General features: G+C 55.0%; 2 protein-coding genes across 2 annotated transcripts; one reads left to right on the top strand and one right to left on the bottom strand.

The window, feature by feature from the left end:
• Positions 1–1,449: 1,449 nt before the first annotated feature.
• On the top strand, positions 1,450–22,169 carry CCDC78 (coiled-coil domain containing 78). Its single transcript, XM_077186891.1, has 16 exons — positions 1,450–1,584; positions 1,806–1,934; positions 2,090–2,176; positions 2,379–2,579; positions 7,401–7,544; positions 7,621–7,674; positions 8,299–8,387; positions 9,047–9,116; positions 9,477–9,602; positions 10,276–10,487; positions 11,022–11,193; positions 13,205–13,248; positions 16,993–17,059; positions 19,561–19,661; positions 21,224–21,350; positions 21,449–22,169. The coding sequence occupies exons 1-16, from the start codon at positions 1,552–1,554 to the stop codon at positions 21,452–21,454; spliced, it is 1,662 nt and encodes a 553-aa protein (XP_077043006.1). The 5' UTR covers positions 1,450–1,551; the 3' UTR covers positions 21,455–22,169.
• Positions 22,104–25,646, bottom strand: ANTKMT (adenine nucleotide translocase lysine methyltransferase). Its single transcript, XM_054643867.2, has 5 exons — positions 25,432–25,646; positions 24,531–24,635; positions 23,662–23,802; positions 23,117–23,167; positions 22,104–22,593 (listed from the first exon to the last, which is right to left on the bottom strand). Exons 1-5 carry the CDS (start codon positions 25,627–25,629, stop codon positions 22,405–22,407), a joined length of 684 nt encoding a protein of 227 aa, XP_054499842.2. The 5' UTR covers positions 25,630–25,646; the 3' UTR covers positions 22,104–22,404.

The following is a 25,646-nucleotide window of genomic DNA, read 5'->3' as shown; positions in this document are numbered from 1 at the left end:
GCACAGCCCAGATTTGGCACTGTCTGGGCTAATCCAGGCTGGTTTCAGTGCATGCTTTGCTTTAAAACCTCATTTTCCACACAGCAGCTCTGATGTGAAGGGGGGAATTGGGAAAGGTCTTTGCTGCACCCGGAGCTCAGAGATCCTGGGGCCTCTGGAGCAGCTCCTTGGCACAGGAGGTTCAAGGATGCAGGGATCCAGGGGAAGTTCCCTGGAAGAAAATCAGATATTATGGGATGGGCTTGGAGCAGGAGGATGGTTTAGTGGGTTAATTATTGGGTTAATCAGCCCTTGGAATCATGGAATGGTTTGGGTGGGAAGGCACCTTAAAATCCACCCAGTGCCACCCCTGCCATGGCAGGGACACCTCCCACTGTCCCAGGCTGCTCCCAGCCCTGCCCAGCCTGGCCTTGGGCACTGCCAGGGATCCAGGGGCAGCCCCAGCTGCTCTGGGCACCCTGTGCCAGGGCCTGCCCACCCTCACAGGGAACAATTCCTTCCCATCTATCCCTGCTCTTTATTCATTCTCAATTTCTCCTCTATTACTTTAACATCTCCTCCCTTGTCCCATCACTGCTGGCCCATGTAGAAATTCCCTCTCCCTCTCTCCTGTCAGCCCTGGGATGTCCCTGTCCTGGAGATGGAGGCCATCCCTGCAGCCACCTTTGGGAATGGTCCCTACAGGGCTGTACCCCCTCCCTGCCTGCCCTGGGCTCTTCCTGAGCTGGGGGCACAGGATCCTCCTGGGCAGTGCCAGCAGCTCCCAGCTCTGGGATTTCAGTGACCCTGAGATGTGTCACAAAGTCTCTTTTCCCAGCCCAGCAATCGAAGAAGGAGTCAGAACTCTTCAGTTCTCGGTCTCAAGGTTGTTTATTGTTTCTTATCTATAAAATTCTTTTTCTGTCCAGCTGAGGTCTGTTCAGCAAGACAGTCAGAGGAACTCTGCCTGCCCCCAGGGCAGTGTTATCTTTTTATACTAAAAACTACATGTACAATATTTACCATAACTTCCCAATACCTATCACCTGTGTTAGACAGTGAGCTTCTACCTCAAACCAATCCAAAAGTGCCACCATCACCCAGAAGATGGAGGACAAGAAGAAGAAGAAGAAGGACAGGACACACCCAGATTCCTCCATCTTGCCCCCTGAACCCCCATTCCAAAAACCTCAAAAATCCATTTTTCACCCCATGACAAACTAACTGTTATTCTACTTAGACTTTCTTTGCTTGCAGATCCTCACATAAGGTTGGTAATTTTTTCCATGGTTTAAAAATCAAAGGCACAGGGCTCTTGGGCTCTGTGCCAGGGTCTCTGAGACCCCTGGCAGGGGTTTGAGCCATCCAGGGCAGCCAGAGGGATGTTCTGAATTCTGTCCCCAGGGTGGCTGGAAGGTTTGGAGCCACCTTAAAATCCAGGTGGGAGCCTCTGGTAACCAGAGTTGGTAGCAACAGTGCTGAACCTCCTGGGAGAAGTTCCTTAGAGATCCTTCCTGGGCTCCTCAGTCACTGCCTGCCCAGCCCTGTGCAGAGCCCCTGACCTCTGAGCACATGGATTTTGGAATTACTGCAGAGAATGAGAGTGTGAGTATTCTGACAGAGCACCTTGCTGCCCAAAAATCCAGCTCTGAAGGTCTGCAGCCCCTTCCCAGCTCGTGGAACCAGCACTCTGCCAAGGAAATGCTCCCCACAGGGGAGAAATGGCTGCTGGAAGCCTGGCTGGGATCTGTTCAGGCTCTGGATGTGCAGGGGTGGGCTGGGCAGGGGGAGAGCAGGGCCCAGCTGGAGCTGCTCTGTGCCTCCAGGTGCAGCTGGAGGACAGGAACCAGGAGGTGCAGCAGCCTGGACACCCACAGGAGGAGATGGGGGAACTGCCTGGCTCCAGGACAGACCTCCCAGCCAGGATGGTCCTGAGTGAAGAGGAAAAACTGAAGGTAAAACTTTGGGAGTTGGAGGGAGCTGAGCTGTGATGGCCACTAGATGCACAAATCTGGGGGGAATTCCTCCTTCTGGGGGGGCTGTGTTGTGCTCAAACATCACACTGGCCTCAGAGTCCACCCATGGCCTTCACTGCCTTTGTGTCTCCCAGATTTCCAAAGACCTTGTGGATCTCCAGATCGAGACAAACAGGATGAAGGAGCGTTATGAGACAGAGAACTTCCAGCTGAAAACGATGGTGCCACTTTGGGAACAGCCCCCTGCAGCCCCTTCCCCCAGCTCTGCACAGCACACCCCTGTGCCCTGCTTGCATCTCCTCCTGGCTTGAGAGGGAGCTGAATCCCCCAGATCCCGAGGAATTCCCGTGAAATCCCCCTGGCTTTGGGGCTGGCTGTGACCCTGCTGTGACCCTGCTGTGACCCTGCTGTCCCCCTGTGCAGATGCAGGCGCTGGAGAGGCGGGTGCAGGAGCTGGAGCAGGGCAGGGCCGGGCTCCGGGAGGAGCGGGATTCCCTGCGGGAGGAGCGGGATTCCCTGCGGGAGCTCCTGCAGAGCCTGGAGAGCAGCCGGCAGGAGCTGGGGGAGGAGTTCATCATCCTCAAGAGCAACTACCTGGCCCTCAGCAGAGAGCTGGACAAGGAGGTGAGGAGTCTGCAGAGCTCATCCCAGAGCTCATCCCAGAGCTCATCCCAGGGGTTATCCCACAGATCCAGCTCCACCTCACCTTCCCTGGCTGCAGGGGCCTTGCTTGGCTTTCATTTGTGCTGCCCCATCACAGCTCAGGTCCAGGGAGGCTTCTCATGCAGTTGTACCATGGTTCTTTTTGAGGCATCTCTTAAGGTCACCAAGTCCACAAGAACCACCCAGTGCCACCCCTGCCATGGCAGGGACACCTCCCACTGTCCCAGGCTGCTCCAAGCCCTGCCCAGCCTGGCCTTGGGCACTGCCAGGGATCCAGGGGCAGCCCCAGCTGCTCTGGGCACCCTGGGCCAGGGCCTGCCCACCCTTACAATTCCTAATTCCCAATGTCCCATCCAGCCCTGTCTGTGATGGTGTTCACAGGGGTTCAAGGATGAGGGAAGAGATGAGGATCTGACTCCATGTTTCAGAAGGCTTGATTTAGTATTTTTATCATATATATTATATTAAAACTATACTAAAAGAATAGAAGAAAGGATTTCATCAGAAGGCTGGCTAAGAATAGAAAAAGAAGGAATGATAACAAAGGCTTGTGGCTCGGACAGAGAGTCTGAGCCAGCTGACTGTGATTGGCCATTAATTAGAAACAACCACATGAGCCCAATCCCAGATGTACCTGTTGCATTCCACAGCAGCAGATAACCATTGGTTACATTTTGTTCCTGAGGCCTCTCAGCTTCTCAGGAGAAAAAATCCTAAGGAAAGGATTTTTCATAAAACATGTCTATGACAGCTGCCCTCTGGCAGTGGGAGCCATTCCCTGTGTCCTGTCCCTCCATGCCTTGTCCCCAGTCCCTCTCCAGCTCTCCTGGAGCCCCTTCAGGCCCTGCAAGGGGCTCTGAGGTGTCCCTGGAGCCTTCTCCTCTCCAGGTGAGCACCCCCAGCTCTCCCAGCCTGGCTCCAGAGCAGAGGGGCTCCATTCCTTGGGCTCCCCTGGACTCTCTCCAGCAGCTCCAGGTCCTGCTGCTGTTGGCCCAGGGCTGGGGCAGCTCTGCACGTGGGGTCTCACCTGAGGGGCAGAGGGGCAGAATCCCCCCCCCCCACTGCTGCCCTGGGGGCTCAGCCCAGCCCAGGGGGCTCAGGGTCCCAGCACACCCAGCCAGGACATGCCCAGGCTCTGAGCTGTGACACGGCACAGCCTGGCCAGGGAATTGTCTCTGGGGATTTGATGTAACCCAGCTCCTCCTCCCAGGGCCTGCAGACCTGCCCTGGTAATGGGGACAGGGCTGGGGACAGGAATAGGGATAGGGACAGGCATGGGCACAGGGATAGGGACAGGGATGGGAACAGGGCTGTGGACAGGGATGGGGACAGACCTGGGGACAGGAATAGGGACAGGGCTGTGGACAGGAATAGGGACAGGGATGGGGACACAGCTGGGGACAGGGATGGGGACAGGGCTGGGCCAGGAGTGGGTACAGGGCTGTGGACAGGGCTGGGGACAGGAATAGGGACAGGGATGGGGACAGGGCTGTGGACAGGAATGAGGACAGGGCTGTGGACAGGGCTGTGGACAGGGCTGGGGACAGGACTGGGGACAGGAATAGGGACAGGGCTGGGGACAGGAATGAGGACAGGGCTGGGGACAGGACTGGGGACAGGGCTGGGGACAGGGATGAGGACAGGACTGGGGACAGGGCAGCGCTGCCCCGCCCGTCCCCGTTCCCCCTCGGGCAGGGCCCTCCCGCTGCCGGCGCTGCCCGGAGGTCACGGCGGGGCTGCGGGGGCCGCTCCCCCGGCGCTGTCAGCCCCCTTTGTTTCCCTTTTTTCTGCTTGGCTTGCGCAGCCCGCACGTGAACGGATTGGAGCCGCTCTCATTGCGGGCGGCGGGAAGGGGCCTGGCAGCTTTCAGGTGGAAAAGTTTATAAAAACACCGAATTCAAGCAAGTGTCCGACGGTTCCTTAAGAGACACAGACCTTCCCGCTGCCTGCTCGCTCTGCAATGATTAACCGGAGGCTTTTGGACCCAGATTTGTGTATTTCTTTGGCTACTTCAATGGCCCTTCCTCTGTCCCCTCCTCTCCCCCTCCGCTTCTCCCGCTTTTTGAATGGGATGGAATGACTGACACGCTCCCTTCCCTCCCTCCCTCCCCCAGCAGCGTTCGCTGCCTCAGCTCAGTGACCTGGTTTTCCATGTGCTGTGCTGGAGGATGTGCAGCAGGAATGCTGCTCTGCTCCGGCGTGCCTGCACGGGCAGTGGCACAGCAGGACAATGATCACCCTTGGGCAGACATCGTTTGTCTCCCAGGAGCTGAGAATTGGGAATTTCTCACAACTCAGCTCCTGCAGGGGGTGATCCCACCCTGCGATGCCGCTGGAGCACAGGCAGAGCTCTGCTCCCGCTCCTGCCGGGCTCAGGGAGGAGCAGCTCAGCCATCAGCGCTCTCAGCTGCTTCTCGTCCCCAAGGGGGTGCAATGTGGTTGTCAAAACCGGCATTTTCAGGCAGCTGACATCTCTAAATGATGGTTGAGCAGGTTGGAGGTAATAACACACAGTTTTCACATGGATCCTGGGATGGTTCAGAGGGTGAAAGCACGTGGATTCAGTTCTGTGCCAGATCTCATCCTGAGGATCCACAGAGTCAAGGAATGCTTTGGGGTGGAAGGAATTTAAACCCCACCTGATTCCAGCCCCTGCCACGGGACACCTTCCCCCAGAGCAGGTTGCTCTGAGTGCTGAAGCAGGGCCAGAAGCCAGAGGTGAATTCCTTGGATGTCCTCCCTGTGCCAAGGAGTTTACCCCAGTTCCTTGGCTCCGACTCCCAAAAATCCCTGCCTGAAGCCAGCGAGGCTCTGACTTGGCAGCCTGGGACTTGTCGGGACATGGGCCTCTTGCTCATTATTTTCCCAGTGCGGACTTTCCCAAAGGAAATGGGAAAAGCAGCCTGCGGTTCTGCCCCCTCCCGTTCCCCGGCGCTCCTTTGGGGGAGACAATGAACCTTTTACACATTCCCAATTACAAGTGCTACTTGTGACCTTGCCAATATGTTGTCATGGCTGCTTGGCGCAGGAGCGGCTCGGGAGCTCATTCACGGCCCCTTGGCCGGGAGCAGCCGGAGCCTGCGGGTTGTGGCGGCTCCTTTGTGCGGGATCCCGCAGGATCGGCCCTGCCCAGCCCGCGGGAAGCGCCTCAAGGGAGATGCCGGGCAGGCACTCGGTGCCTGTTCTCTGACTCGCTGTAAATTCTTCCTTTTCAAGGCTCTGACCTTTCCTCGCTCTCCGTTTCCTTCTCCTTTTGTGCCCCAGGCTCGGTGGCAGCCTCCGAGGGGACCCAAACCCACGCCGGGGTTTTCCCTGGAGCCACGCCAGGCTCGGGAGCTCAGGAAAGGCAGCGGAGCCCAACTCTAACCGGGACTGCCCCTTTATTTATTTTTTTTTTATTTTTGGCTAAACCGGTCCTTGTGACCCCTGCGATCAAACTGTCAGGGCTGCCAGCTGCAGATGGATCGCTGGGAGCCGGGGAACAAGCGGAGCTGTCTGTGCGGAGCTGTCAGCTCTCACAGCTGTACATCTCACCTCTCTGGCAGCTCCTTTCTCCCCGCTCTCCCCAGCCCACCCCGCGCTATCTTTTGATAAGCTATTCTCTCCACGGATGACTCAGATGACCTCTGCCTCCCATCCTCCGATTCACTGCCATGGTAACAATTACTCAAGCTTGTCCCCAGTCATAAACCCCATCAGAGCTTTGTTATCTACACAGAAACCCTCCCGGGAGACATGAATTCCCCCAGTGTTCCCTCCAGATCACCTGGAATGGAGCTTTCCTCATTCACATCCTCTTTATCTTCTGGAAATGTGTCACTTCACAGCAGCATTGCTCTGAATCACTGCCCACACCGGGCTGTGGGCTGGGGAGGCATCCCATCCACCTGGGAATGTGTCATCTGCAGGGATGGATGGATGGATGGATGGATGGATGGATGGATGGATGGATGGATGGATGGATGGATGGATGGATGATGGATGGATGGATGGATGAGGGATGGATGGATGGATGATGGATGGATGGATGGATGGATGGATGGATGGATGGATGGATGGATGAGGGATGCATGGAGGGATGATGGATGGATGGATGGATGGATGGATGGATGATGGATGGATGGATGATGGATGGATGGATGGATGGATGGATGGATGGATGGATGGATGAGGGATGGATGGATGATGGATGGATGATGGATGCATGGAGGGATGGATGATGGAATGATGGATGAGGGATGATGGATGGATGGATGGATGGATGGATGGATGGATGGATGGATGGATGGATGAGGGATGGATGGATGATGGATGGATGGATGAGGGATGGATGGATGAGGGATGGATGGATGGATCCATGGATCCATGAATGGATGGATGGAGAAGACTTGACCCTTCTCCTTCTGCTGTGGGGCCCAGCATTGCTCAAAGCTGCTCTGTGGGAAAGGATGTTCCTGAAGTGTTGGGAAGCTGAACAGAGGTGCAGGGTGGGGGTGAGGAGGGAGCTGGAGGCTGCAGAGGTGGTGGCAGAGCTGGCACAGGGTTTGAGTGTGGATTTGAGTGTGGGATGTGCAGAGGGAGAACATTCCATGGGAATTACCCTGCTGTGGGGCAGTGCATTTCCATGAGAAGCAGAAAATCACTGTTATCTCTGGACATAGGAGACAGAACCAAAATTAAAACTTGATTTGGGGAGGGGAGGGGGTGCCTGCCTGGAGCAGCAGGGATGTGCTGACCAGAGGGGGATTTCAGAAGTTCTTTCCTTTTTGTTTGACCTTGCAGGTGATGAGGAATGAGGAGCTGACCCAGGAGCTGCTCAGCCTGGCCAAGGAGAGCAGCCTCCCCCCTGGCTTGGCCCATCCATCCTCACCGGGGCCTGGAAGAGCGAGAGCAGTGGGACAGCCCCGCTCTGCTCTCAGGGGGAAGGTGAGGGACTCTCTGCCCTTCCACCAGCCCTTGGAGAACAGGGATCCACCAGGCCCCTTCTTCTCTCTCCCCAAAGCAGCCCGAGGATGCAGCTGCCTCTGACCACGAGCAGCAGGAGCTGGAAAGAAACGTGAGTGTGCAGGGGTCTGCTGCAGGATCCCTGGGAAGCAGAGGGGGATTGATTCCAACTGTGGCTGGCACCTCCTGCTGCTAACTGGAGTTTTGTGGATCAGCTGATGCCTTGATTCATTTTAAATCCTTTTTTTAAACCCTGCAGTTACAAAACGAGACAGGAATAGCTGCAGATGTGCAGGCAGAGCTGAGGAGGGCAGAAGTGATTCCCTGGGTCCGTGCCCTGGCAGGGGAACAAAGACAGGAGCTTAGAAGCCAACAAATGCAGAGGAGAATTTTTTCTCTTCTTTCTCACACTTGAGAAATCTGGGGGTGATGAAGCACCCAAAACTGAGAGCACAGAGACGGTCCCTGCCTCCTCCCCATCTGCAGCCCTTGCAGAACCAGCTTGGGCTCCACCAGCAGCTCCTGCTGGAATCTGACTCTCAACGTGAGAGGGACACATGTGCCCCTGCGCGTGCCCTGGCTGGCAGCAGACACCACTCCTGCCCCTCCCAGCCACACCAGTCCCTCCCCAGCCTGGCACTGCTCAGCTGGACCAGGGCTCAGCTCCAGGCTCTCCTCACTTTGTCCTCTCTTCACTCAGCCTCATGCCTCATCTTCCTCTTCGTTTGTCCCTCAGTTGCTTGGAAACCAGGATCACATAAAAGCAGAGCTGGAAAAACTGAAGAAAAGGCACGAGGAGCAGCAGCAGAAGCTGGAGGAGCGAGTGTGAGTGTCCCTCTGCTTGGCCAGGTGTTTGTGGGACTGGATCTGAGCCATGGAGCAGGAGGGGAGGCAGCCTGCCCTTGGGGGGTACAGGGAAGGAGTGAGGCCAGGAAGGAAAACCTGATGTTTTCAAGGCTCTTCAGAGCTGTCAGGTGAAAATTGGTGGTCTCCAGGGACACCTTGAAAATCCACTCTCTGTGACACACAGCAAACGTGTGACATCCCAGAGATTAATCCAGGCCAGCCCTTACCCACAGAGGGGGTTTTCCATCACCTTGGAACGGGGTTAATGTCCCAGGAAGGGCTGTTCCAGCAGGAATGCTGCCGGACTCGACCCTCTGAACTGTGCAGGGTGTTCATCCTCAGTGGGGAGAGGTTTTGTGACACTGTTTACACACTTTGGGAGGCTGGCAGCTGCTGCTGGGAGATTTCTGTCATTCCAAAGTGATTTTCTTCCCAAAGCTGCCTGTGTTAGACCTATGGAGAATCACAGAACCCCGAAAGGTCTGGGTTGGAAGGGACCCTAAAGCCTATCTTGGCATGGACAGGGACATCTTCCACTATCCAGGCTTGTTCCAAGCCCCATCCAGCCTGGCCTTGGGATGGGATGGAGAAGGAGTTCGGGCACTTGCAATAGGCCCCGTTTCCCACTGTGTGTGCAGGCTGGCGCTGGGGCAGGAGCTGCAGGAGGCGAAGGGAGCGGCCGGGGCCGTGCGGGCAGAGCACTCAGCGGTGAGCAGGGCTGGGGAGCCTCCATCCCGGTGCTCCAGCTCCTCTCCCTCTGCAGGGAGTTTGGCACACCGAGGTTCTCCCGTGCAGTTTCCTCCTGCACGTGGTGGAAGCGCTGCTTGCAAAGCTGGTGGGAGGAATTTTGCTCGCTGGTTTTCAGAAAGAGTTGGTGGAACCACCGGGGTGGGGGGTGGCAAATGACAGAAAGTGCCAGGGGAATAGGGATTATAAATATTTCCAGTGGGTTCCTCTGAAAACCCAGGACCTTCCCAGCTCTAGTGAAGCCAAATATCTGGGAATGAAGACCCCAGCTCTTAGGAAGGAGGAGGAGGAGGCCAGCAGGGTCTCTGTGTGCTGTGCCAGGTGCTGCTCTCGTCCCAGGCGCGGCTGCGGGAGGTGGAGGCGGAGAACGCGCGGCTGCAGCTGCAGCTGAAGGAGCTGAACGAGGAGTATCGGTGCCGGCTGGCCCAGTGCCTCGGGGACCTGGCCGTGGGTACCCCCGGGGGTCACAGAGCCATGGGGTATCCCCAGTGGGGAGGGAGGATCCACAAGGATCGTGGATCCAGCCCCCAGCAATCCCACCCTGGGCATCCCTGGCAGCGCTGTCCAAGCACTCCTGGAGCTCTGGCGGCCTCGGGGCTGTGCCCATTCTCTGGGCAGTGCCAAGCACACTCTGGGGGAAGAACCTTTCCCAAAATCCAGCCTGACCCTGCCCTGGCCCAGCTCCAGCTGTTCCCTCAGGTGTCTCCACACTGGCACCCTCCTCTTGTAGGCTGCAGCCAATAAATTAAATACATAAAGAAAGGGGTTTCTTAATCCCTGTAATCTGACCAAGAAAAGTCCCAACAGAAGCTCACTGACAATCCAGGAGATCTGGATGGGGGGGCTGCCACAGAACCATGGAATGGGTTGGAAGGGATTTTAAAGCCCATCCAGTGCCACCCCCTGCCATGGACAGGGACACCTTCCACTGGAGCATGTGCCTCCAAACCCCATCCAGCCTGGCCTTGGGCACTGCCAGGGATCCAGGGGCAGCCCCAGCTGCTCTGGGCACCCTGGGCCAGGGCCTGCCCACCCTCACAGGGAACAATCCCTTCCCCATATCCCCTCTAACCCAGTGGGAAGCCATTCCCCCTGGATTTCCCTCTCTGTGCACTTACAGAACTACATGGACAGCAAACCCAGCAGCATGCCAGGACACAGCAAAGCCCCAGCTGGCCACGCTGCCATGCAGAACTTTGTGGACAGCATGCTCAGGGACATCCAGGCCTCCTACAGGCGCCGGGAGGAGCAGCTGGCCCGGGCAGCCCGGGGCTACAGGAAACGCCTGAAGGAGCTGGCCAAGAAGCACGAGAACCTGCTCATTGCCTATGGGTAAACCTCAGCACCTCCTCCTCAGGGCCAGCTGGAAAAGCCCCACGGCAGCCACCTCTGCCCTGGGAGGAGGCAGGCAGGGCTCCCAGGTGGAGCAGAGGGTCTGGAATGTGCATTTATCCCCTGCTCCTGGCAATCCAGCATCAAGCTGCCTCCAGCTGCACGTCAGGGTGCTCTGGACCCCATGGAGCTGCTTTGCACATATGTTCCTCCCACTTGTAATGCAGGGTGAGAGATTGATCCCACGGTGGATGGTGTGGAAAGGCAGAGGTACCACAAATAGCTCCACCTCCCAGCCCGTCCCTGCAGCGCTCTCAGCTCTCTCGGCAGCTTGGGCTGTGGGAAGCAGCAGAAATACTCGTGGTAGAAAAGCCACAAATAGCTCTAGGACAAGCTCCCTTCAGAAACTTTCCCAGTTTCCCTTTGCAGGTGGCCAGAACCAGCAGGTCCCAGCGAGTGGCACCCCCAGGAGCAGCAGAGCCCTGGCGGTGTCGGCAGCAGGGCGGGCAGGGAGTGACCCCGTGCTGGTTTCAGGCTGCAGCGGGAGCAGATCCGGACCCTGGGCAGCAGTGCCATGGACTGTGGCCCTGCCGAGCTCCACTTGTGCATCACAGACCCCGAGCTGCTGACAAACAGTGCCCGGGAGCTGAACCGCCTGCGGGAGCAGAAGGCAAAGCTGGAGGTGCAGCTGCAGGAGCTGCAGCAGGTAGGGAGGGAGCTGGGGAGAGTGCCATGAGCCCCTTCATGAGCCCCTTCCTCAAGGCATTTGTAGGATTGGCTAGGTTGGAAAAGCCCTCTCAGGTCACCAAGGCCAACTGTTCCCTGTGGCAGTGCTCACAGGGGTCTCAGGTTGAGGGAAGAGATGAGGATCTGACTCCATGTTTCAGAAGGCTTGATTGATTATTTTATGATATATATTATCTTAAAACTATACTAAAAGCATAGAAGAAAAGATTTCCTCAGAAAGCTAGCTAAGAATAGAATAAGAAAGAATGATAACAAAGGTTTGTGTCTCGGACTCTCTGTCTGAGCCAGCTGGACTGTGATTGGCCATTAATTACAAACATCCAACATGGTCCAATCAAAGATCCACCTGTTGCATTCCACAGCAGCAGATAATCAATGGTTACATTTTGTTCCTGAGGCCTCTCAGCTTCTCAGGAGGAAAAATCCTAAAGAAAGGATTTTCCATAAAAGATGCCTGTGACAGTTCCCCCAGCACTGCCAAGACCACCACTCAGCCATGCCCCCAAGTGCCACATCCATGCTCTCCCTGAGGGTTTGCTGTGCCTGGGCCACAGGCAGGGCACACAACAGTCATCTCCATGGGACAGAATCATGGAATCATGCAATGGGTTGGGTTGGAAGGGGCCTTAAAGCTCATCTTCTTCCACCCCTGTGTTGTGACACCACAAAGGGGGGATCAATGCCACACTCGGGGTTACTGTTTGTGGTATTTGCAGGGGTTTTTAGGATGAGGTGAGAGATGAGAATTAGATTCTATGTTTTTTGAAGGTTGATTAATTATTTTATGTTATTACATTATATTAAAGAATACTAATATATATTATATATTATATATATAATTATATACTAATATATACTGTATTATATATACTAATATATATGTATATATTATTATATATTAATATATATTATATTCTATTATACTAATACTGAAATATATATTAGCATAGTATATACTAATATATACTATATATAATATATATAGTATATATTAGTATATATAATATAAACTAATTTATATTATATTATATTATATTATATTATATTATATTATATTATATTATATTATATTATATTAATACTGAAACTATACTAAAGAATAGAGAAGGATACAGACACAAGGTTTAGCAAGAATGATAATAAAAACTCGTGGCTCTTCAGAGCTTTGACATAGCTGGCCATGATTGGTCATTAAGTTAAAACAATTCACATGTTGGATAAACAATCTTTAGACTACATTTTAGATGTAGTAGTAAACACAGGAGAAGCTGAGGCTTCTCAGCTTTCCAGGAGAAAATCCTGGGTGAAGAGAATTTTTCAGAAAATATGACAGTGACACCACCCCTGCCATGGCAGGGACACCTTCCACCATCCCAGATAGCTCCAAGCCCCATCCAACCTGGCCTTGGACACTGCCAGAGATGGGGAAGCATCCTCCCACTGGGCAAATGTGGGCCTTGATTTGCACAGGATGCATTTATTTAGAAATTCAGAGGATGGGAGACCTGAAACCTTCAGATTGTACAACCCATGGTTTCCCTGCTGTGGCACTGGTGGCTGTGGGAGTGCTGGGATACCTTGTGCCACTTCCAAGGGCACAGAAAAGAGGAATAATGTAATTTTATATGTGCAGACAGTGACAGGACAAAGGGAATGGATTTAACTAACAGAGGAGAGATTTAGGTTGGATGTAAGGAAGGAATTGTTCCCTGGGAGGGTGGGCAGGCCCTGGCACAGGGTGCCCAGAGCAGCTGGGGCTGCCCCTGGATCCCTGGCAGTGCCCAAGGCCAGGCTGGGCAGGGCTTGGAGCAGCCTGGGACAGTGGGAGGTGTCCCTGCCATGGGATGGGATCATCCTGAAAGCCCCTTCCAGCCTAACCCATTCCATGGCAGGATTTCTCTGAAAGTGGCAGGATCTGGGATTGCAATGGGTTCATGTTCACAGGAATTCTGTTCTTCCTTTGCCTCCAGAAAAGCCTGAAAGGAGCCTCTGCCCTCCCAGCGCCTCCGGAGCAGTAAGTGCTGTTTGTTCCTTGGGATATCTGCCATTCCAAACTCCCATGGATGTGTGGATTGAGGGATCCTGATTGCCTGGCTGGAGGCAGCAATAGGCAGGGAAAGGGGCCTGCTCTGGGAAGAAGAGGCAGCTGTCCCCTCTTCCTGCAGGAAGAGGCTTTGGTCACTGGGCCTCGATCCAAGAAAGCTCTTAAGCACATATTTGATTTAATCATGTTTTTAGCCCCACTGACCTCTTTAAAAGCCAAAGTTAAGCACATGCCCAAGTGCTTTGGTGGATCACAACCTGAGAAAGGCCTGTGAGACACCACCAATTTGAGATAGTCCTGTTTTTCCTCCTTCCCAGTGCAGGAGTTTGGCTTGAATCCTTTGGTGCCAGCACGCTGACATCTCCCTGGCTTCACAACAAACCCTGAATTTGCTACATTTTGATGGTCTCTTCCCCTGCTCCACTATCCTGCTAAAACTCAACCAGCTGTAGCTGTGGAGGGGTGGAACAAAGCACAGGAGAAACCTGAGCTGGGGTTTTTCAGCCCTCTAAAAGATGTGGTCACCTAGAAAACATGTCAGATATTCCATTAGCTGGATGCCAGCACTGAGGTGTGGGTGAGGGCCAGAGCCCCTGGGCTCTGGAGAGGTGTCTTGAGCCTCAACCAGCCTCTGCCATGTGTTCCACACTGAAAATAGCAGTGGCCCGTGAGTAAATGCAGCAATTTGGGCAGACACCGCAGGAGCAGGGCATGCAAGGTCCAGAACCTGAATTTCAGTGATGCATTTCATCATTTAGGGTTATTTTAACTGCCATGAGACCCCACACGCTCCAAATTCTGCTGGGTTAACCCGTGTGCTGTTACCCGGCTCCTCCAGCTGGAGACGGGAGCCCTGGAGTCCCTACAACCCCAATTCCAGGGACCCCGGTGTTCCTGCAGTTCCAATTCCTGGTGTCCCCACAGCCCCAATTCCTGGGGTCCCCACAGCCCCAGTTCCTGGGAGCCCTGGTGTTCCTGCAGCCCCAATTCCCGGGAGCCCTGGAGTTCCTGCAGCCCCAATTCCCGGTGTTCCCCCAGCCCCAATTCCCGGTTTTGCTGCAGCCCCAATTCCCGGTGTTCCCGGGAGCCTGGGTGTTCCCGCAGCTCCAATTCCCGCAGCCCCAATTCCCGGTGTTCCCACATCCCCAATTCCCGGTGTTCCCACATCCCCAATTCCCGGTGTTCCTGGGAGCCTGGGTGTTCCCGCAGCCCCAGTTCCCGGTGCCTCTCGCCTTTGCAGAGAACGGGCTGGGCTCGGAGGCACCTGTTGGGAAAATTAATCCACAAACACCAGAGGTTTATGTCCAAAAAGGAGACAGAGGAGTCCTTTTCTGGCTTTATTCGAATAAAGGGAGAGGCCATGGGGCATTCCTCTGGGGTCTCTCTAGTTTCTGGAGGATGCAGCCTCCTTTTTATCCCAATTTCCCACATTTCCCTTCTCTCTTTCCCCATTTCTGAGGTACTTGAGAGGTTCAGACTTCCCAAAGTCTGATACCAGAGATTTCCCACTAATGTATAACCCTCCCTTTTAATTTTTAATTCTCACGGAATTTAAGGGTTTTTCTTCCTCATTGTTTCTTTCCTCTTTCAATATCCAATTTTATTTATCAGCAAACCTAAAGTTTATTTGTAAAAGCAAATACCTTTTCCCATTCATCAATCAATAGAGTCCTTCCCATTGTTTCTTTTATCTCCCAGTGCTGGTTTTATCTACCAGCTTGTTTGGAAAGACAAATCTGCTGTTCCTCTCACACCTGAAGCCCAGCTCTGCCTCCCCCTTGCCGCGGGGATTTAGGAGCTGCCCCGGTGCCCTGTTGATCGTTTCCTTCTCCCCGGGCTCCCACAGGAGCCCAGCCGGGATCTCCCGGTGCTGGAGGGAGCTGGGGGAGCACAAAGGGAGCACAAAGCATTCCTGCCTTCCCCAGCCCAAATTCCCCAGCATCAGGCATGACCTGGTGAGATGGTGTTCACAGGGGTCTGAGGATGAGGGAGGAGACAAGGATTTGACTCCATGTTTCAGAAGGCTGATTTATTATTTGATGATATATATTATATTAAAACTATACTAAAAGAATAGAAGAAAGGATTTCATCAGAAGGCTGGCTAAGAATAGAAAAAGAAGAATGATAACAAAGGCTTGTGTCTCGGAAAGAGAGTCTGAGCCAGCTGACTGTGATTGGCCATTAATTAGAAACAACCACATGAGCCCAATCCCAGATGCACCTGTTGCATTCCACAGCAGCAGATAACCATTGGTTACATTTTGTTCCTGAGGCCTCTCAGCTTCTCAGGAGGAAAAGTCCTAAGGAAAGGATTTTCCATCAAAGATGTCTGTGACACCTGGATTCTCCCCCGGGGCTGGTGTGGCTGGGAAGGGCTTTCCCACGGCACAGCTCAGCTCTCCCGGTGCTCGGTGCCCAGGAGGGCTCCCTGCTCCCGCCAGGGCACTGCCAGCCCTTGGCACCGACGGCTCCCATCAGAGCCAGGGCTCTGCCTGCCCTGGTGTGCCCGGGAACAGCCCCGGGCTGCTGCAGGGCTGTGAGTGCCCCCACGCCCTGAGGAGGTTTGGGCACCGGGAGAGGAAAGGTTCTGGTTCTGAGGATGGTGGTGGGATGGGCACCGGCTTGTGCAGCTCCTGGCTGAACTCTGTAGCTCATGTTCCTGATCTGTTATGGTATTGTCTGCTTTTCTCTCCCAGAGCAGAAAGAGATTGCTTAAAACTTTCATTTTTTCACCTAGAGGAATTAGTTCAGTGCAGCTTTTTAATTAAAGAAACTGTATCTTTTTCAATGTAATTTAAGGCTGTACAAAAAGGCCATCAGCATTCATAACTTAGCACTGTTACCTGCAACAAAGCCTAGCAAGTCATTTTACATTCACAAGAAGAAATTACTATTAAGATTTTTGAGGGTTAAAATATGATGATTGGCCCTAAAATTGAAAGAATCACAGTTACCCATTGTCTCCTGAGAGTTTTCTCTGAAAGAACTTCAGTTTTCCTCTTATTTTTCTGGGCTTTCCTAATTAAATCTCTGTGACATCAGAATGGTGGTTAGAAAATATTCTGATGTGCCAAAATAGATCTGAGCATATCTTTTTCACAAAAAAATGAATGCAAAAATACTCCCAAATATTAAAATGGCCTCTACAGAAAATGACTCTATAACATCAGCCACATCTGTATCAGAACAATATTTCCACTTGACAGATTTTCTAAATATGTAACTAGTACCTTTATTAATAAGTAATAACATGCAAATAACTGACACATGTTCATATACCTAAAATGGTCCGTTTGGATGTATGGCTGTAGATGTAGATGTGTGTTTAGGCATATGTGTGTGTGTACGTATGTCTGTATTCATGTAGACACATATAGATTTATATATCTGTATGTGTGAGCTCTGTGTGATCTGTGTGAGCTCTGTGTGAGCTGTGTGAGCTCTTTGTGATCTGTGTGGAGCTCTGTGGAGCTGTGTGATCTGTGTGAGCTGTGTGATCTGTGTGAGCTCTGTGGAGCTGTGGGAGCTCTGTGGAGCTGTGTGATCTGTGTGAGCTGTGTGATCTGTGTGAGCTGTGTGATCTGTGTGAGTTTGGTGGAGCTGTGTGATCTCTGTGAGCTCTGTGAGCTGTGTGATCTGTGTGGAGCTGTATGAGCTGTGCAGGGCTGGATTTGGTGTCTGGCCATGATCCATGTGAGCTCCTCTGTCACAGGCAGCTGGATGAGGAGGGCTGGGCAGAGGTCAAGAGGAAGCTCCGGGAATTCACACTCAACACCCAGGTAAGGGCTGGAACAGCCACTGGAGCCAAAGCTGATCTCTCACCACAGGCAGGGATGTGCTGCCTCAGCCCCTGCCCTGGGGCTGCTCCAGCCTGGAGGGGGAAACTTCCATGGAGTCACAGAATATCCTGAGTGGGAAGGGACCCCCAGGGATCACCCAGCCCAGCCCCTGGCCCTGCACAGACCCCCCCAACAATGCCACCCTGGGCACCCCTGCAGCAGTGTCCAAACCCTCCCTGGCAGCCTCAGGGCCATGCCCATTCCCTGGGGATCACTCTCCATGCAGCCCTGCTGTGGCTTTGGCCTCAGCCCTCCAAGCAGTGCTGGCAGCTCCCAGCTGGTGCTGTCTCCAGGCTTTACTGTCCCTGCTCCTAAAGCAAGGAGAGCAGCCCCTTGTCACTCCTGCCCACTTTTCAGAACAAACTTTTGGCATCTCTGGAATAAACTGGGGCTGATTGCTGCCCTATGCTGGCACTGCTGGGACATCTCCAGTCCTGGGATCATTTCTGGGCCACTCATGACGGGAAGGACATGGAGGGGCTGGAGGGTGTCCAGGGAAGGGAAAATAGCTGGGAAGGGTCTGGAGCACCAGGAGGGGCTGAGGGAGCTGGGAAGGGGCTCAGCCTGGAGCAAAGGAGGCTCAGGGGGGCCCTTGTGGCTCTGCACAGCTCCTGACAGGAGGGGACACCTGGGGGGTCAGGCTCTGCTCCAGAGAACAGGGACAGGAGGAGAGGGAACAGCCTCAGGCTGGGCCAGGGGAGGTTCAGGTTGGATATTGGGAAAATTCCTTCATGGAAAGGGTGGTCAGGCCCTGGCACAGCTGCTCAGGGCAGTGGTGGGATCACCACCCCTGAAGGGATTTATAGGACACGTGGATGTGGCACTTGGGGACATGGGTCAGTGGTGGGCTTGGCAGTGCCAGGTTAACACCTGGATCCTCATGAATTCCTACAGAATTCCATGATTCTTTGATTCTATTTGACCTGGTTCAAGTCTAGGCTGAATCTAAATCAGTTTCCCAGTCTGGTTCCTGCTGGCTGCAGGGATATTCCCTTCCATGTCCTGCCTTCCCCTGTCCACAGCAACCTGAGGGAGTGCTCCACCACTTTACACCTGGGGGTGTAGAGCTCATTCCCTTGGGGGTGTAGAGCTCATTCCCTGGGTGTGTAAAGCTCATTCCCTTAGGGGTGTAAAGCTCATTCCCTGGGGGTGTAAAGCTCATTCCATGGGGGTGTAAAGCTCATTCCTTGGGTGTGTAAAGCTCATTCCCTAGGGGGTGTAAAGCTCATTCCCTGGGTGTGTAAAGCTCATTCCTTGGGGGTGTAAAGCTCATTCCCTTGGGGGTGTAAAGCTCATTCCCTTGGGTGTGTAAAGCTCATTCCCTTAGGGGTGTAAAGCTCATTCCCTTGGGTGTGTAAAGCTCATTCCCTGGGGGTGTAGAGCTCATTCCCTTGGGGGTGTAAAGCTCATTCCCTGGGGGTGTAAAGCTCATTCCCTGGGGGTGTAGAGCTCATTCCCTGGGGGTGTAGAGCTCATTCCCTTGGGGGTGTAAAGCTCATTCCCTGGGGGTGTAAAGCTCATTCCCTGGGGGTGTAGAGCTCATTCCCTTGGGGGTGTAAAGCTCATTCCCTGGGTGTGTAAAGCTCATTCCCTTGGGGGTGTAGAGCTCATTCCCTTGGGGGTGTAGAGCTCATTCCCTTGGGTGTGTAAAGCTCATTCCCTTGGGGGTGTAAAGCTCATTCCTTGGGGGTGTAGAGCTCATTCCCTTGGGTGTGTAAAGCTCATTCCCTTGGGTGTGTAAAGCTCATTCCCTGGGGGTGTAAAGCTCATTCCCTTGGGGGTGTAAAGCTCATTCCCTGGGTGTGTAAAGTTCATTCCATGGGGATGTAAAGCTCATTCCCTGGGTGTGTAAAGCTCATTCCCTGGGGGTGTAGAGCTCATTCCCTTGGGTGTGTAAAGCTCATTCCCTTGGGTGTGTAAAGCTCATTCCCTTGGGGGTGTAAAGCTCATTCCCTTAGGGGTGTAAAGCTCATTCCTTGGGTGTGTAAAGCTCATTCCCTTGGGGATGTAAAGCTCATTCCCTGGGTGTGTAAAGTTCATTCCATGGGGATGTAAAGCTCATTCCCTGGGTGTGTAAAGCTCATTCCCTGGGGGTGTAGAGCTCATTCCCTTGGGTGTGTAAAGCTCATTCCCTTGGGTGTGTAAAGCTCATTCCCTGGGGGTGTAAAGCTCATTCCCTTGGGGGTGTAAAGCTCATTCCTTGGGGGTGTAAAGCTCATTCCTTGGGGGTGTAAAGCTCATTCCTTGGGGGTGTAAAGCTCCACACCTGCACGGGGCCTGCCTCTGTGGCCAAAAGAAGGGAGGTGTCATGGCAGAGAGGTTGGAGTGGTGGGAAAGTGGTTGGAAGGTCGGACTCACACAGCAGAGAGGGGCTGGGCAACATCACTGCCATGGCACAGATCTCTTTTTTTCCACATTTTCTCCATGTTCTGTGCCTGCAGGAGGAGCTGGAGCAGCAGAGGAGCCAGCTGCTGACTCGGGCTGTGGTGGCAGAGGAGCAGGTGTTGGAGCTGCAGGGCTACATTGACCAGCACCTTGCCAGGTGACACTGACCCCTCTGCAGCCTTGGTGCCAGTCCTGGCCCCGTGCTACTGGCCCTGCCACAGCACTGCCCATGTCCCACTGCTCCTCCAGCTGTGCAGGCAGCTGTCACCACCTCTTGTGCCACAGGGCAGCAGGACAGACACTCCCCACACACCACAGGTGTCCTGCCCTGTGTGCTCACCCATCCTTGGGAGGAATCACAACCATGGAAAGGGTTGGAAATGACACAAACATTCATCCAGTGCCACCCCTGCCATGGCAGGGACACCTCCCACTGTCCCAGGTGCCCCAAGCCCTGTCCAGCCTGGCCTTGGGCACTGCCAGGGATGCAGGGGCAGCCCCAGCTGCTCTGGGCACCCTGTGCCAGGGCCTGCCCACCCTCACAGGGAACAATTCCTAATTCCCAATATCCCATCTATCCCTGCCCTCTGGCAGTGGGAGCCATTCCCTGTGTCCTGTCACTTTATGCCATTGTCCAAAGTCCCTCTCCAGCTCTCCTGGAGCCCCTTTAGGCCCTGGAAGGGGCCCTAAGGTTTCCCCACAACCTTCACAGGAACCTAAAATCCAAAGCCTCATCTAAAGCCTAAAACCTTCAGAGTTCTTTGATTCACAGGTTCTAACCTCAGTCCTCCCAGCTGCCCCTGATCTGTGTTCCCCTTCCCTGGCTCGTCCTGCTCTGGAGCAGGGAGAGCAGCAGGAAGGGAGAGGACAAGCAGGGCAGGTGTGCCAGGGCACAATCCCCCTGCTCCTGCCAAGGGCTGGCTCAGGCTCTGCCCTTACCTGGCACAGCCCATGAATGCCTTTTCTTTGGGAAAGGCTGTGGGATCTGTGTGCCAGGCTCTGCTCCTGGCATGGCTCCCTGCCCAGGGACTGTGAGTGTGTGGGGGTCCCAGTTGTGGGTTTATCTGGGTCTGGACTGAAGGCACTTGAGACAGTAATTTGTGTGCAGACTCAGGTGTTTGTTATTTCTGATCAGTAAAACAGTCTCAATACTGTGAGTTGGGCAGCTTTTCATTAGAAGGCACAAAGTGGCCAACACTCTCTTGGTACAAGGTCTTTGAAGACTAAACTATCCAATTAAGAACTGACACCTGGATTATTTTCCCTTTTAACCCAATAACTGATCCCTAAGAGCCCCCAATGCAGACTTTTCTGCCCAATTACAAAATGTCATCTAAACCCATGAAGAAGAAGGAAGAAGCAGCATGAAGAAGAAACCCAGGATGACACCCTGTGCCTTCCATCTTGCTTCCATCCACAACAGACTAAAAATCCCAAAACCTCAATTTCTCACCAAGTGATACACCTACACTGCTCTCTATAATCTATTTCACACTTTTGTTGGTTCTAGTTTATCTTGAAGTCTGGGAAACTTTCTCCATGAATGAGGGTCAAAGTCAGTGCTCCCCTGGGGGTCAGAGCACCCCAGAGCAGAGAGAGAAATATTCCCTGTGGTGCCCTGGGTTTCCATATGTGTGGTGACAGTGGCACTTCCACGCTGCTCATGGTGACAGTGGCAGTTCCACACTGCTCATGGTGACAGTGGCACCTCCACTGCAGGTACAAGCAGGAGATCGTGCGGCTGAGGAAGGCTGAGGGCAGCGAGGTGCCCCCAGTGCCCCGTGCCAGCAGTGCCAGCCACGAGCCAGAGCAGCCCCAGCCTTGGGAACACCCCACTGCAAGGGAGGTCTGTGCTTCATGGAGTGCCAGGCACGGATCCTTCTCCGGCTGGGAGGTGGGAACAGCGAGAGAAACCACGCGGGTGTTTCTGCTCTAAATTCACAGGACTGAAATGAGAGCAGACAACGGCATCTGGGCTGTGCCCTGCAGGAATTCTGCCCTTCACTGAGCACCCCTGGGACACAGGGCAGGGATCCCAGGCAGCTCTGCACTGCTGGGCTGCAGGGACAGGTTCCTGCTCCTGCTGGAATAATTTTCCTGGATGAGACCTGGACCTGGACCAAGGGCTGCTCCTGCCTTGCTCTCCTCACCTGTGAGACAGAGCCAAGGCTGGCTCAGACCAGGATTTGTTCTGGGCTTGGACAAAGGGATGAGCTGCTCTTTTACTGGGAGGGTGGTGAAAGGCTGCCCACAGCAGCTGTGGCAGCCCCTGGATCCCTGGCAGTGCCCAAGGCCAGGCTGGATGGAGCTTGGAGCAGCCTGGGACAGTGGGAGGTGTCCCTGCCATGGCAGGGTGGAACAAGAGGAGCTTCAAGATCCCTTCCAACCAAGCCCATTCCATGATTCTGTGACTCTATGGTGGGAAAACTCCATTTTCCTGTGTGTTTGAGTGGAAAATGGAATATTATATTGATGAGCAGGGCCAAACTGATCCTGCACTGAGGTGAGCTGGAAAGGACGGCAGAGCAAAGCCAGGAGCAGCACCTGCTCCAACTCCAGGACATCCAGCAGCTCAAAGACAAAGCAAAAACCTCAGAGGAATGATCAACCAAAACTTTATTTTTAAAACTTAAATTGAAATAAAGCAGCAATCATCTAAAAAGAGGCACTGGAGTTTCATCCTTTAAATCCTGTGTTAACCCCAGGATTTCTAGGTCTGATTTTCTCCTCTCTTGCTTTGCTCACGCTCTGGAAAATGGAGATCTGCCACCCTGCAAGTCCCCAGGAGAAATGCTGGCCAAGCACCTCTGTCCTGAGCTGAGCCAAGGGCTGGAGTGGCTCTGACCCTTAATGCCAGGCTTAAGGCAGCTGCTGTTAAACCAGGCTTAACGAGGCTGGGGTCAGATCTGGCTTTGCTGGGCCCTGCCCTGCTCTTGTCTCCGCACCTCCTTGATGTCATAGGCCCAGACCTGGTCCAGCCCCTGGCCCAGGGTGCTGCTGGGGCTCCAGGAGGGGAAGGGGTAGCGGCCGGCCACCACGCGGGCGTCGTCGGGCAGCTCTGCCAGGAGCTTGGTGGCCAAGGGAGGCTTCTGGGGAGAGAGACACAGCCAGGGACAGGAGGCGGCATTAGGACACAGTCACACAGTGGCAGTGCCACCAGGGACCGTGGGGCAGCTTCTGGGACATCAACCCTTCAAAGCAGAGGGCTGGGTAAGGCTGGGACTTGGAGCAACAGGACAAGAGGAACGGCCTCAAGTGGCACCAGGGAAGGTTCAGGTTGGATATTGGGAAAATTTCTTCCTGAAAGGGTGGTCAGGCACTGGCACAGCTGCCCAGGGCAGTGGTGGGGTCACCATCCCTGCAGGGCTTTAACATGGATGTGGCATGTGGGGACATGACTCAGTGCTGGAGCAATGGCAGGACTCCATCCCAGAGGGATTTTCCAACCTCCATGATTCTGTGATTCCATAAATCCAAATGCTGTGCAGCACCAAACCACCCAGCCACAGGGATGCCCACCTGGCCTTATTCCACCACAGATCCCCTCTCCTTCCCAAGACAAGCCCCCTGGAGCTGGCCCAGAAGAACTCAGGGTGTGAGGGGCTGACTCACCACGCTGGGGGCCAGGAACACGATCACGTTGTGGCAGTCAGAGAGATTCACCTTAAACCAGAAGGAAAAGGGGAATAACGAGAAGCAGGCAGGGCAGGAACAACTGCTTGAGTGTCCAAAGCTTGTGGGTGATCTTTGGAAACTTGCAGGGAGCAAAGATGCCACAAAAGATGTGGGATGGGGAAGTGTGGGTGTGAAAGCAGCACGTCTTGGGAAACACCTGCCTCCAGCACCATCCCAGACCCACATTCCCTGATGGATTCTCTCTGGTCAGGCTGCAAATACCTCATGGCAGCCTGAGAAGCTCATCCCTGCAGGTGAGCCTGTCAGCAGCACCCAGACCTCTCCTCAGAGCTGCTCCAAGCAGCAGAACTGGCCACGGGCTGCCCCAGCTGGCATTCCCTGGAAAGGAGGATGGATTTCCACCTCCCAGGAGCGGTGTGGGATGGGGAAGGAGCAAGCAGCCATCAGCGAATCCATCCTGGAGAGGCAAACAGAGCTCTGGCCCTGCCCTGAGCACATCCAGACCCTCGGGATGCTGTTACCTTCCACAGATCCTTCTTCAGGAAGGAGATCTTCCCGTGGTACCCGGCCCTCCAGGCACGGTAGTTGGCCAGGCACAGCAGCCAGGGGTTGAGCTCAAAGCCCAGGGCTGGCCTCAGCCCCTGCTTGTAAGCCTCGAGCACCTGGACAGGGAGAGAGGGAGGGCTGAAAGCCAAAGCAGCTCAGTGCTGAGTGTGGGGCAGCATTTGGGAGGGCAGGGGCTGCTGCCCAGCTCCACCCACCCCATCCTGCTGGCTCACAGGCAAGGTGACCTTGGAGCTCAGCACCACCCAGAGCCCTCACTGCCACCCTGCTCCCTGCATGCATCTTTTGGGGCTGCCAAAGACCACCCATGGCCATTTAGAGCCACCCTGGACCACCTAGGGCTGCCTAGAAGCACCCGGGGCTGTCTAGAGCCACCTAGGACCATGCTGGGTCACCTGGGACCACCTAGGACAGTCTAGGACTATTTAGGACGGTCTAGGGCCACCTAGGACAGTCTAGGGACACTTAGGACAGTCTAGGACTGCCGAGGACAGTCAAGGGACACTTAGGACAGTCTAGGGCCACCTAGGACAGTCTAGAGACACTTAGGACAGTCTAGGACCACTTAGGACAGTCTAGGACCATCTGGGACATCCTAGGGACACCTAGGACAGCCTAGGGACACCCAGGGCAATCTAGAACCACCTACAGCTGTCTAAGACCACTGAGGACCCTCTGGGACCGCTGGGGACGGTCCTGGACTGTAGCCAGGATGGCCACCCAGAAGCCCAGCCAGAAGCCAGGCAGCAGCAGGGTGGGGGTGTCCCCTCCACCCTCCCTGCCCTTCGCCCACCCCGGACACCCCAATTTCCCCCAGGACCCTTACGAGCCGTCCATCTCCGGATCCCAGGTCCACGGTCTTGCCGGCGCGGCCCCGCAGCAGCGCCAGGGTGTTGGCCACCTGCCGGGGGCTGGAGGGCTGGTACGGCACCTGTGGGGGCACAGCGGCTCAGGGGGCCGGGCAGCGGGGCCGGGATCGGGGCAGGGGTGCTGGTACCAGCAGGCACAGGGATGGGGGTGCTGGTACCTGCAGGCACAGGGGATCAGGGTACTGGTACCAGCAGGCACAGGGATTGGGGTGCTGGTACCTGCAGGCACAGGGATTGGGGTGCTGGTACCTGCAGGCACAGGGATGGGGGTGCTGGTACCAGCAGGCACAGGGGATCAGGGTGCTGGTACCAGCAGGCACAGGGGATCAGGGTGCTGGTACCAGCAGGCACAGGGATGGGGGTGCTGGTACCTGCAGGCACAGGGATGGGGGTGCTGGTACCTGCAGGCACAGGGGATCAGGGTGCTGGTACCTGCAGGCACAGGGATTGGGGTGCTGGTACCTGCAGGCACAGGGATGGGGGTGCTGGTACCAGCAGGCACAGGGATGGGGGTGCCGGTACCTGCAGGCACAGAGGGTCAGGGGTGCTGGTACCTGCAGGCACAGCGGGACAGGGGATCGGGGTGCCGGTACCTGCAGGCACAGGGATGGGGGTGCTGGTACCAGCAGGCACAGGGATCAGGGTGCCGGTACCCGCAGGCACAGCGGGTCAGGGGTTCGGGGTGCTGGTACCTGCAGGCACAGCGGTCAGGGGTGCTGGTACCTGCAGGCACAGAGGGTCAGGGGTGCCGCTACCTGCAGGCACAGCGGGTCAAAGGTGTCGGTACCTGCAGGCACAGCGGGTCAGGGGGTTCGGGGTGTCGGTACCTGCAGGCACAGGGGATTGGGGTGCCGGTACCTGCAGGCGCAGCGGGACGCGGCGGAAGCCGGGCATCAGCAGCACGGCCCACGTTGCCCACACGGCCGCCCCGCTGGCCGCCGCCAGAGCCAGCAGCCCCCGGCCGCCCAGCGCCGCCCCGGGACGGGCCCAGCTCGGCTCGCCCGGCTCGCCCGGCTCCCAGCCCGGATCCATGGCTGGATCCACGGCCGGATCCATGGCCGCCGGAAGGGGAG

Source organism: Agelaius phoeniceus, chromosome 16 (assembly GCF_051311805.1).
Source record: "Agelaius phoeniceus isolate bAgePho1 chromosome 16, bAgePho1.hap1, whole genome shotgun sequence".
In the NCBI taxonomy this organism is placed as follows: Eukaryota; Metazoa; Chordata; class Aves; order Passeriformes; family Icteridae; genus Agelaius; species Agelaius phoeniceus.
This window is presented reverse-complemented; position numbering and strand designations above follow the sequence as displayed.

Bases quoted from the DNA above. Each gene is read 5' to 3' on its own strand.
- ANTKMT (XM_054643867.2), bottom strand. From the start codon at position 25,629: ATGGATCCGGCCGTGGATCCAGCCATGGATCCGGGCTGGGAGCCGGGC. The intron at 24,636-25,431 runs GTACCGGCACCC...GTGCCCCCACAG, and splicing joins GCGTCCCGCTGCGCCTGCAG to GTGCCGTACCAGCCCTCCAG. The intron at 23,168-23,661 runs GTAACAGCATCC...TTCTGGTTTAAG, and splicing joins TGAAGAAGGATCTGTGGAAG to GTGAATCTCTCTGACTGCCA.
- CCDC78 (XM_077186891.1), top strand. From the start codon at position 1,552: ATGGATTTTGGAATTACTGCAGAGAATGAGAGT. The intron at 1,935-2,089 runs GTAAAACTTTGG...TGTGTCTCCCAG, and splicing joins GTGAAGAGGAAAAACTGAAG to ATTTCCAAAGACCTTGTGGA. The intron at 8,388-9,046 runs GTGAGTGTCCCT...CTGTGTGTGCAG, and splicing joins CAGAAGCTGGAGGAGCGAGT to GCTGGCGCTGGGGCAGGAGC.